Source organism: Sorex fumeus, unplaced genomic scaffold, assembly GCF_029834395.1.
Source record: "Sorex fumeus unplaced genomic scaffold, SorFum_2.1 ptg000026l, whole genome shotgun sequence".
Taxonomy (NCBI): Eukaryota; Metazoa; Chordata; class Mammalia; order Eulipotyphla; family Soricidae; genus Sorex; species Sorex fumeus.
In genome coordinates this window covers 4264915-4277082 of record NW_026606083.1, presented here as the reverse complement: position 1 = coordinate 4277082, position 12168 = coordinate 4264915, and the positions used below count along the sequence as shown (strand labels likewise).

The window sequence follows — 12168 nt, the reverse complement described above, 5'->3', positions numbered from 1 at the left end:
CAGAAACTTCTTAATTTGATGCCCCCCCTTTTGTTTTTGGTTTGTTTCTGTTTGCTTGGTCAATGACATTGAGTCATTGAGGATGCCTCTAGAGTCACATCATTTAAGGTGTGCCTATTTTCCCATTGATGCAGTTTATGGATTTGGGTCTACTATCAAGGTCATTGAACCATTTTGAATTCACTTTTGTGTATGGGTTTAGAAAGAAACCAAGTTTGTGTGTGTGTGTGTGTGTGTGTGTGTCTGTGTGTGTCTGTGTGTCTCGGTCTGTCAGTCTGTCTGTGGCTGACCAGTTTTGCCTAGTACCATTTATTGAAGAGGCTTTCTTTACTTCACTTCAAACACCTAAGTCCTTTGTTGAACAATAGTTATCCATATACCTGAAGTTTTGTCTGAGTTCTAAACTCTTTTCCATTGGTCTGAGAGTCTGTATTCCAGTACCATACAGTCTTTGGTACTAGAGCTTTAGAGAGTAAAGTTGGGAAAGAAAAACCACCCCATCTTCTTTTTTCCAAGGATTGTTTTGGCTATTATGGGAGTTTTATTACTCCATATAAATTTTAATAGCATTTGGCCCATATCCTTTAAAAATGCCATGGCAATTTTTGTGGGAACTGCTTGGAATCTATATAGAGCTTTAGTAGGATAATCATTGTAACAGTGTTAATTCTTTCAATTCATGAGTAGTCGGATATTTCTTTTTTCTCTAGTCACTTTCTTTTTAAAGTGATTTATAGTTTTCTTTCTTTAAGTATTTCACCTCCTTTGTTAAGTTGATTTTCGGGTAGTTGAATTTTGGAGGCACAGTGTTTTTAGTTTGTTTTTTGTTAGTTTGTTTACTATATATTTCACATAAGTAAAACCATTTTGTATTTGTCCCTCACTGACAATATGCTTGACCTCAAGTTCTGTACCTTTTATAGCAGAAGGCAAAATTTTAAAATAAATGCAAGTCAATATTTTAAAATAACTAAGTAGTATTTTTGTATATTTTATAGCTTCTTTATCAGATCATCTGTTGATAGTATTTGGGTTTCTGTGCCTTGGCTGTTGTTAGTGTAATTTTGTATTGTCAGTGTATGAACATATATCTGTTTTAATTGATGTTTTATATTCTTAGAATAAATACCTAGAAATAGAATAACTGGCTCTTATGATTTTTTTAATTTTTTAAGGAATCTACATTCCATTTTCTAAGAGACTATACTTTGGAAGAGTATTTACTCCAAACCCTTGTTAATACTGTTTCTTGTATTTTTATATAGACATTTCTTACAAATGTGAGCTTATATTTCAGTGTGGTTTTATTTTTTTTTTCCAATGTGGTTTTAATTAGAAGTTTTCTAAGGATAAGTGATAATGAACATGTTTCCCCCCAAGTGTCTCTTAGTCATCTAAATGTTGGTGAAATGTCCTTTCAGTGTTCTGCCTTTATTTATTTATATTTTTGATTGGATGGTTTTTCTTGTTGAATTGTGCGTTATGTATTTTGCATATCATCTCCTTGTTAAATGTATAATGCTCAGATATGTTCTCCTGGCCAGTAGGTTGCCTTTTCATGGTTTGGGTGGTTTCTTTTCTGTAAAAAAGCTTTTTGTTTGATTTTGTCCTATTCCAAACAAAAGTTTTCTTCTGCTGCTCTTTCAGTTCCTCCTGTGAACTAACTTATTAAGGAGAGTACTATTCCTCTTTAAAATAGATTTATGTTAAATTTTATCTAGCAGAAATTTTGTTTTACAAAAAATAAGTTTATGTTTGATTTATGCTGTTCAACAGGAGCCAGTAAATTTTTTAAATGAAAATATTTTGTCCCAAAATACTTTAAGTATAAAAAGAGTGAAAATCCAAATCAGTATTTGTTGTTTTCCCATATAGCATCAGTTTTTTTTGTTGTTGTAAGTTTCCTTTTTTAGCCTCATCCTGAACAGTAAAACACTGCTGATTTATTTTGCAGAGTCTTTGCAGCCTTTCCTAGAAGCCTGTAGCACCACTTTATTTTTTCGTACCTGTTCTGTGTTGCTTCGAACTCCTAAGCTTGATCTTCAAATACTAGAAAAGCTCAGTATCATTCTACAGAAACTTTCCAAAATCAAGTAAGAATTTATTTATATTATTTTAAATTTTTATTTCTTAGCATTAAAGTTTTTTTCAATCTTGTAGTATCTTCTGTTGAAGCAATTGTACTTCATGTTTACCTTGTCTATGTAGTCAGTGTATTTACATTTTTATTGGAAGCTTATTTTGATCATAAGCTTTTTGTATTCTGTACCAGTTCAGTTTTGATTATGAAATAAAAACTGACAAAAAACATGTAGAAAATTTGAATTCATAAATTTTAATGATATGTAAAACCGCCTATTTAAGTGATAGACTGAAAGTAGAATTTTTTTCATTATATTTAAAGTTTGTTTATTTAATTAAAGAACAGTGATTTACAGTGTTTTGATAGTTAGATTATTTTTTATTTTATAAAGTAGTTCACAATATTTGATTGCACTTAATATTCAATCACCAATCCCACCACCATATATCTTCCCACCAACATATTTCGGGTGTTTCCATCCCAGACCCCAATCCCTGTCCCAAAGCAGAACCAAAATAATTTATTTCCCTCTAAGGTTGGTTACCTCCTACTTTGGAGCCCATCAAAAGTGGTGTGGTACTCTTGGAGTATGGGTAAGGTGTGTCCTATGAAGTATCCTATGAAGATTCGTGGACACGCGGTTCAGGAAAGGTTCATTTGTGAGTGAAGCTCGACTGGAGCCTGTGGAAAGCGGCTGGGAGTAGGGCAGCAGTTGAGTAGTGGAGGTTTTTGGCTGCTGGGGTTGGGTCCCTTGGGGCAGGGAGGGGTCTCACCTGCCTCCCTCTGGGGCGCTCCGAGTGGAATAGCCTGGCGTGGAGTCTGGTGGCATAGTTTATGGCGAGTGTCATGTTATGCTCCCTTCTGGGAGAGAAGGACATGGGATCTGGGTGGTGGCCATGACTAGGTTACCAGCCTACAGCCAGAGGCAATTTATGGGCGTGACTGCTGAGTTGTTGGAGATGTAGCTTTTTCTTTTCTTTTTTTTTTTTTTTAAATGTATAAGTACTGCTGTTTATTTAGCCACTGAAGCTGGCATGAACTCCACATGACTTCATTAAAAAATTTTTAATTGAATATCTGTGAGATAGATCCTTACAAAAGCTGTTCATAATTTGGTTTTGGTTTCAGTCATATAATGATTCAACACTCATCCCTCTACCGGTATACGTTTCCCACCACCAATGTCTCCTGTTTCCCTCTCATCATCCCCCAGCATAACCAACCCAGCTGCCACTGTGGCAGGCACTTTTCTTCTCTCTCTGTCTCTCTCCTTCTTCTCTCCTTTTGTGCATTATAGTTTGCAATACAGATACTTAGAGTTCATGGTGTTTGTTCAGAGCATTCAGGTGCGGTTTTTTTTTTTTTTTTGGTAATCAGTGATCATTTACTCATAGCATTAGTTATAGAGAATCATGAAGGGTTGGGGGTAGCAGTTACACATAGGTGTGGTTGAACATTCACTGTATCACTGTATCACTGTCATTCTATTGTTCATCGATATGCTCAAGCGGGCACCAGTAACATCTCCATTCGTCCCAGCACTGAGATTTTAGCAACCTCTCATTACTCATCTTTCCCAATAGTATTGGAGGCTCTTTCAGGGTCAGGGGAATGAGACCCATTATTGTTAGTGTTTTTGGCGTATCAAATACGTCATGGGGAGCTTGCCAGGCTCTGCCGTGCAGGATACTCTCGGTAGCTTGCTGGGCTCTCTGAGAGGGATGGAGAATGTATATAAGTAATACAGTCAAGTGTGTTAAAACTAAACACATGTGGTTGAACATTATAATAAACAATCAACAGATATAAAGCCCTTCCTACAGGATAGGTTATAGATGATTAACTCAAGGACAGACTGTCATCTGGGTGCTAGCAAAAATTTTAAAAGTCTAGATTGTGCCACTGTTTAATTTGTTCTTTAAAAACCTAATTTGGGGGAGATTGTACTTTTTAAATATTTTTAAATTTTATTTTGTGTTTACAAAGTTTTTCACAATAATTGATTACATTTAATATTCAAACACTAATCCCACCACCATTACACCTTACCACTACCATATTTTGAATGTTTCCATCCTGAACCTCAAACCTGCCCCCAAAGCAGAACTGAAGTAATTTATTTTATATTGCTTGTTATGAATAATCTGCTAAAAATGATCCAAAAAAGATTTCTTAGAGGAAAGTGTGTGAAGATTGTTGTATTTCACCCAGGAGCCATTAAGCCCTTCTATAAGAGATTAGTAACATGTTGTTAAAAGCTGAGCCTTCCATCGTTGGAAACCTGCCTCATGAGCAGGGGAGAAGATGTTGGGATAAAGAAGGGATCACTAAGTTAATAGATGGTTGGAGGGATCACTCAGGATGGTTGGAGGGATTGCTCTTTTGAGGGATTTATTGTTGAGTCTCTGGATCTTGGGATCACTCTTGTCATGCTCGGGACTATACAGGGTGCCATGGAGTGAACCCTCAAGCACCTTACTCTCAAAAGATAGTATAGAACAATACACCATAGAGATGCCTCCAAACCAGCGCCAGGATGTTTCATTCAGGGCAACCTTGGGGGGAGGTGAGTTCCCCTTCCCACCCCAACAGACCCAGCCCCAGTAGCTGAAAACGTCCAGAACTCAATCACCGGCCATGTTCACAGCCGATCTCCACATGCTTAGATGAGCCTCACCCATAGGTGAATATATTCCTGGACCACATGGCCACATTTTGCAGCCATGAGACATCTCATATGTTACACCACCAATATACCACAAGAAGCTCATCACATCTGTGATGTTGCTAAAATAAATCTCAGTGCTGGAACGAATAGAGACATTACTGGCACATTTTCCACCACCAAAACCCCCAGTATCCTCCCCATCCTACACCTTCCCCCCTACATGTGTGGCAGACGATTTCCACGTTACTCTCTTTCTACTTTGATTACATTAAATATTTTGACACCAAACCCACCATTATTATTTGGGATTTTACCCCAACACTCAGATCTGCTGAAAAGGCAACAGTAGATGATTTGTTTTCTATTGCTGATTATGAATAGCATAATGATGTTGCGCAGCTGCGATAGTGATAGCAGCTGCACGATGTTGGAATTCTGAAGTTTTAATAATTAAATCTGGAGGGATTTTTGCCAAAAGCTGCTGGGTTCCAAGCTTTGTTTCTGAGTCTCTGAGATCATGGCCAATTAGCAGCTAGATCAGCAGCCAGAGGGCTCGTTCGTGGGTGGCAACTCGGGGGTCTCGTAGGGGTGTGGGGGTGGGCCGGCTCCACCCCATCCCATGAGGCCCCATGTCCCTCATCACTGCAGGCCCCTCTCTGGCTGTCCCTACGCCTCTGGAAGATGGCAGCAGCTACTGAGCCACCAGGCGAAACAGGCCAAGGCACAAAACCCATTCCCATCTGGGGTGGTTCGGCACTGGAGACCTAATGCATAGTCCAGATGCATTTCTGCCAAAACCCCCTGGGTTTCAAGTTTTGTTTCTGAATTTCTGGGATTATGGCCGATAAGCAGCTGATCAGCAGCCAAAGGACTTGTTTGTGGGCGGCGACCTACACTTAGTTCTTTATCTTGTTCTTTATCAACAACTAGAACAAAACTTGAACTAGAGTAATTCAAGTTTTTATGACCCCAATGGTAGCTTTTCTTTTTCCAGTGGTAGTGCCCATCTTAGTCTCATTCTGTAGCCTCCCATTTACATATTTTTACCTGTTGCTTCTTGGAATATTTGGGGGATTTTCAGAGGACACATGGCCCTTGGTTGAGAAACACTGACCAAATAATTCAAACTATTTGAGTACAAATAGTTGATGCTTAATAAAATCTTAGTGTAAAAATTTTAAAACACAAAGATGTAATTCCTTTTATTTCAAATGAATGATTGTATAAGATTGTATAATATTTTTTTTCTTTTTTCTTTTTATTAGTGAAATACCATGAGGTACAGTTGTAGATTTACAATTTTTTGTGCTTGGGTTTCGATTATACAATGATTAGATACCCATCCCTCCACCAGTGCCCATTTTCCACCACCATGGATAATATCCCCCCACCCCCATCCCCCCATCCCCCCCTGCCTCTGTGGCAGGGCAATCCCCTGTGTTCTCTCTCTCCTTTTGGGTGTTGTGGTCTGCAAAAGAGGCATTGAGTGGCAAACATGTTCAGTCCATAGTCTACTTTATGCATTATTAGATACAATTCTGGGTGGGGTTTTTTTTGTTTGTACTGAGCCAAGAGTAAGCCCTGAGCGCAGTCTGAGGTTGTCCCCTGGCCCCCACCCCCAATCCTGCCAAAATAAAGTGTTTGACTGTAGTTATGAGGGAAAAAATCTGCAGCTCAGTAGTGATGAGAAAGATGCAATTTTCATTAGTTGAAAACTTTGTCTCTTTTTTACTTGGATACATTTCCATTTAAGATCTATCTTACAAAATCTCTTTTGTCTTTTTTTTTATTTATCCAGTTTTCCCACTATTTTCAAAATCAGAAAACATTCTTCCACCTTTACACATAAATTTCCTCAGTTTCATTACTGATGAACTCCACAAGTGCGTGCTATTTAATGAATATGCTCATTCTCTTATAGGAGTAATAAGAAGCTCTTTGAACTGTTTACTATTCATCTGATGCTTCAAGAAATACAAAGGACAACACATCCAGAGCATGCCTTTCTCTGTATTAACCTAAACTCAACGCTGTTCAATTTGGGTTTAACAAAATGTAATTCTCTAACCTCCAATCCATGTCATTAGACTGGCTGTTTATTATTACTGTTAGCATTCTTAAAATGCTATATGCCATATTTGTAAGGTTGTAAATCACCAAATTAACTAAAAGCCTACCAAGTAAAGATATCAGTAGCATTATTTATCATGAAAAAAGTAGAATTTTTACATTTTAAAGTGAAATTTGTAGGAACTATGATATTTTTGAAATATTTCAGTTTAACAAATTAATACTAACAAATGTACAAAATGTTGCTGGATTAATGTTGCTGAGGTTAGTATCTGTAAAAGCTTTTGGCAAATTTTTTAAATTATGTAATTATTTGGAATAAAATTGGTACTTATATGGGATCAGGATTAGATCATGTTGTCATTGTGTTTTCTTAATTAGAATCTCATCTTTCGGCATCAAAAGTACATAACTACTATCTTCATATTGTAAATTGTGTTATATTTATATAGTCTTGATATAAATAAACTAGTAAAAGCCAGAAGTCCTAATGAGGTAGAAATTCGGGCTTCAGACAGAATTCAGGGAAACAAAAATATCATTCTTCATTATCCTCATAAAATGATATGCTATCAAAATATAATTTCATTTTTAGGATCTGGATATTTTCAGAAAACTTTTGGGTCTCTCTTACATAGTATGAGAAAGTATGCTACTTGTAAAGCAGAACAAAAGCCATAGAGAAAATAAAAATGAGGCAAAGGGAACATGACAGTTAAAACTTACCAGAGCTTACAAATGCAAAAATAGGTATGCACATCAGAAATAAAAGGCCCATCCCTGATACTTCAGAAAATAGACTATTGTGAGAACAAAGAAGCAGCTAGCTTCCTGAGAACACATCATCTGTTTTGTCATTGAGCTCACATCACTTATGTGTTTTAGGAAGGAATGTTGATTGAGTAGGGACTAATGACTATTTGCCTACCGTGGTTGGGGTGTCTAGGCTGCTCCAGTGAGAGTTCCACATACGAGGCTAATTTCTGGATCTTATGGGATATGGTGGGGGAGATTACCTGGTGGCAGTGTTAGCCACGTGGAAAACCACGCCCACCGGTATTCTACTTGTAAAGTTCCAATTATCAGCACCTTGCAATTTCCGTCACTAGTTTGAAACCACTACCATCTTTGGGCCCTCTTCTGCACAGCAACTCTCAGTCCCAAACTACGCACACATATCGTTTCTAGAGATAAAATCTGTGAAAGAGTGAATGGCAACTGTACATGTAGGTTAGTGATTGATCTCTTGCGTTTACATGTGTAAGGCTCTGGGTTCAATCCCTTAGAACAGTGAAGATAACAATAGCAAAAACAGAGTAGAAGGCAAATGGTTGGCACTTCAAACTAAGCTGGCAGAGAATAGAACAGATAAAAACACATGTTGAATAAAGATTTGGGGGTTGGGCTAAAGAGATAATACAGGACTTAAGACACTTACATACAGACACTTTGACTGACCCTGGTTTATCCCTGGTTCAATCCCCAGCACTAATTATGGTTCACAGAGCACTTCCTGAGCACCACAAGAAGTCACTCCTGAGCACAGAGGTAGGCATAGCTTCTGAGCACCACTGAGTGTACCCCCAGCCAAAAAAGATTCAGTTTGCTGAATATTTGTATGTAGTGATTTAAATATTGTATTCCAGAAAAAAAAATCTATGGGAAAAGGATTCTATAATTTGATACATTCTATATTTTGATGCAAATTAGAATAAGGTATAGGTTTTAAATTATAAGGATAAAGGATCAGTTAAAAGCCAGTAATAAGAGGTGAAAACCTAATCAATGAGAGTTGGTGAGGAACCACATCTTTAAGTTCTAAATAGGACCGTTTTAAGAATTAAACTCATTGAAGATACTTTTCCTAGATGCAGACATTCCCAGATTTTCAGGTGTTCTGCTATTCTACATCTCTGGCCATGTCTCTCCTATTAACTTGGTGCCCTCCTATTTAAGTTCTTTTAACTAAAATTAAAGGTCAGATGAACCTTATTTTATAACTAAATTAAACTTAGTGAACTTATTTTGACTAACCTATTTAGGATCTGTGTATTCAAAAAATGAATAAGAGGCTCGGTGCTCTCTCTTGCCACTTGCATTCTGGGCCAGGAGCTGTTTCCCCATCCTGGACTTCAACCACTGCCAATAGAAACGTGAAGGAGGGAACGGCCAGACTGGCTGGTGATCAGTCACAGTTTATTCCAATCTTCGTCCCGAGTTTATTCCATTCTCCCCATGTGCCTGTTCCAGCCTCACTGCATGCCCCATTCCAGTCTCCCACTGCCCCTCATTCCCGTCTCCTCCAGTCCCTCATGCATGTCTCCTACCCATGGCCACAGCTGCACTAATATTCCCTTTTTTTTATACTAACTCATTTTATATAGTGTACATGACTAGAGGGTGGAAGGGGTATAGACATTTAGTTTAATAAAAAGCCAAGTAGTTCTTTGTTTTGGGCTGTCGAGTCTAATTCATTATCTGGACAAGTCATTGTTTCTCTCCGCTGGACAGAAATCAGGTGCCAGTCCAATTAGCTTCACTGTGAATATCTACCACAGAAGGATGCCGAGTGCACAGGTTTGACAGAAGTTCTTCTGTATGCCTGCTCCCTCCATGTGGTAAGGAAATGAAGCAAGCTCGAGCCAGTGCCGAAACTTTTACTCCAGCTGCAGCTGGGAACACCTACCCCAGAGCCAGTCCTGGAAAACGCAAGTCCCTGTGACTCCGAAGAGCAGTTGTTTGGTACAGGTGAGTGAGTCTGCAGTTGCTGCCCAGATGACCAAACTTTGACTCCACATCAGCTGCAAGATACCAGCAACTAAAAACGGCGGGCCAGAACGTAGGCCAGTGAGACCTTGGGATCTTGCCACTATCATTCAGATGCATTCACCTCAGAACCACAGGCTGAGCTTGATCTTTCCAGCACACAAACACACACACACACACACACACACACACACACACACACACACACACACACACACAGACTCAGCATTACCCCTAATTCTCACATAACATAAACTGTAATTAAAAAACAAACACAAGACTTGATGATGGGCCAGAAAGATAGTAAAGGGATTAAGGGCCCTATAGGTAGCCTCTGGTACAAATCCCTCGTCACCACCTGGGGTCACTACTGAAAACACATCCAGAAATAACCCTTGAGCACCACTAGGCAAAGCCCAAACCTTGCAAAAATTGAGGAATACATTTGTTTCACTGGGTGGGGACAAAAGCCCAGGAAAGTCTTTAGGAAGACCAGACTTCTAATCCTATGTTGAACAGAAGTTGAGAGAGAGGACAGCCTTGGGAATTCAGAAGGTACTCGGACTTCTCTAAACTGCCCTGAAAAGACTTCAAAGCAGCAGTACTATTTAGGACCATTGAATGAAAGAAACCAATCGAAGAGCCCACCAATAAGCTTGCAGAGTTAGAACACTGAGCAGACAAATAATAAAAAAGCAGGGATGACCATACTTGTCTATGAGCAATTACCAAACTATAAAAAGTAATGACATAGAGATGGACATTATATGCTGGCTAAGGGAGCTAAGAGAGATCAAGAGGACTTAATTTTTTTCTATCTTTTTTTCTTTTTTGCTGTTATCCAATAATAAAGTACAACACTCAAAACCAGGTCCCACTCTCTCCTTTTGCTCCCAGCTGACCTTTTTGGCTGTAGGACCGGGTCTGGGATGGGTGGCAGGGAGTGGTTAATCCCACAAGAAGAAAATGAAAACTGACTCAGGAAGCCTCAATAGAAAGAGAAATAAATTAAGAGCCCTCCTGTCCTTTTCAGGCAGGGTTCATCCCTTTTCCCAACACACTAGGAGCAAAGTGATAACAATATAAGTGAGAGCAGTATCTAATGTCTGCCCCTTCCCCTGATGTCTATAAAGAATGGTAGGGCAAGACTGCAGAGGAGCTGGGTAGGCCATAGGGACAGAAAGAAGCTGAAATGTGTAACCAAAACTGGCAACCCTTGGCACAGGCAGGGATGGGATCTTCGTCAATGGGAAGTTTCATAGGAGGAAGGTGAAGGTGCTGAGAAATAGTCCCAAGATGATCCTGGAAAGAGTCTTCTAGGCATCAGCTTCCAGTTGGTTTGAGGAGACTTCACAAATGGATGAGTCCGTGGAATCTGTGGACTTGGAGAGTGCTCCTGCTTGGGGAGCAACTGAAGATAGAAGGGGAGTTCAACAGACAAAATGACACGGAGGTGGGTGTGGGTCAAACTGTAGATTGCACTGAGGCAAGAGAGCTGGGGGATGGGTGGAAGCAGTACTACATCCACACTCGCTTCAGAAGTTGGAGATTCCAAAGAGAACAAGTAGGGAGATGGGGAATAAGAAAGAGGACTTGTCCCTGCTGCAGGAAAAGGACTTGGAGGAGGGGGGTAGATGAGAGCAAAGCTCAAGGACCTTGCTCACTGCACCCCTCAGATCATCATCCAAGAAGATCGCACAGAAAACAGTGAGATTGGAGTGTCAGCCTCTGCTGGCCAGATCTGGGATGTCACCTGAAGTCCATCCTGCAGGCACTGGAGGCAGTGCTGGCACTTGACGTTGCCCTACAGTGAACCAACTCTTTCTTACAGAAGTCTTTGTAGGAGTACATGACTGAGTAGGCAATGGGACCCGGGAGGTGGAAGCCACTGCAAGGTGGAAGGTGCCATGTTTGAAGGGCAGCATGGAGCCATTGTGGTTTCTTGTGACCTCGGAAAACCCTGACTGACTTGTCCTGGGTAAGCAAAGTCTGGGTGACGTCAGACCTCAGGCATCCCTGATCCACTTCCAGTCAATAAAGATGAATTCGGCCAGCCAGCAGGCCAGTCCAACAGAGCTGGCCCACAGTAGTTCATGCTTGGCACTGGGCACACAGGGCACACACACATGGAGGCAGAACCTCCATGATTCCAGGCAGATGGAGGGGGCTCTGGTAGTTTGTGACAATACAGGGCTAGGGGAGAGGGAAGTGATGAACCCTTCATACTTCCACTCAGATCCCATACAAGTGACTGACATGAAGCAACATCAGGTTCTTTATGTTGCACAGACAACACACACAGTGGTGGCAAACACAATCAGGAAGAGGACCCAGCCAGGTAGAAGACTTTTGAAGAAGTACTTGGCGCCAGAACCACAGGGCAGGAGCTGGATATGCAGCAGCACCACCACCATGCTTCTGACCATACCCTATTCTGCCCACCTGGATCGGCCTCTTGGGCCATAGCGGAGAAAGTCAACCATGCCAAGAGAACTTAATTCTTGTTAACTGTATATCAAATGAAGGGGCAAGCAGATTCATAGAGCAACGACTAACAGATTCGAGAAGATTTCACACTTGT

At 40.1% G+C, this 12168-nt stretch overlaps 1 protein-coding gene and 1 pseudogene across 7 annotated transcripts in view; one reads left to right on the top strand and one right to left on the bottom strand.

Moving 5' to 3' along the window:
* CCDC138 (coiled-coil domain containing 138) overlaps positions 1-7052 on the top strand; it is a 113622-nt gene extending 106570 nt beyond the window's left edge. For 6 of the 7 annotated variants that reach the window (XM_056114679.1, XM_056114678.1, XM_056114683.1 and 3 more), the window contains 2 exons: positions 1955-2093; positions 6673-7052. In XM_056114679.1, coding sequence (XP_055970654.1) covers positions 1955-2093; positions 6673-6838 — 305 coding nt within the window. In that variant the 3' untranslated portion in view covers positions 6839-7052. Of the gene's footprint in view, positions 1-1954; positions 2094-6672 lie in introns of those variants that run through there. The other variant, XM_056114684.1, reaches the window with a different exon arrangement.
* Positions 7053-11308: 4256 nt separating this feature from the next.
* LOC130023974 (1-acyl-sn-glycerol-3-phosphate acyltransferase alpha-like) lies at positions 11309-11855 on the bottom strand (annotated as a pseudogene).
* Between the last annotated feature and the right edge of the window lie 313 nt (positions 11856-12168).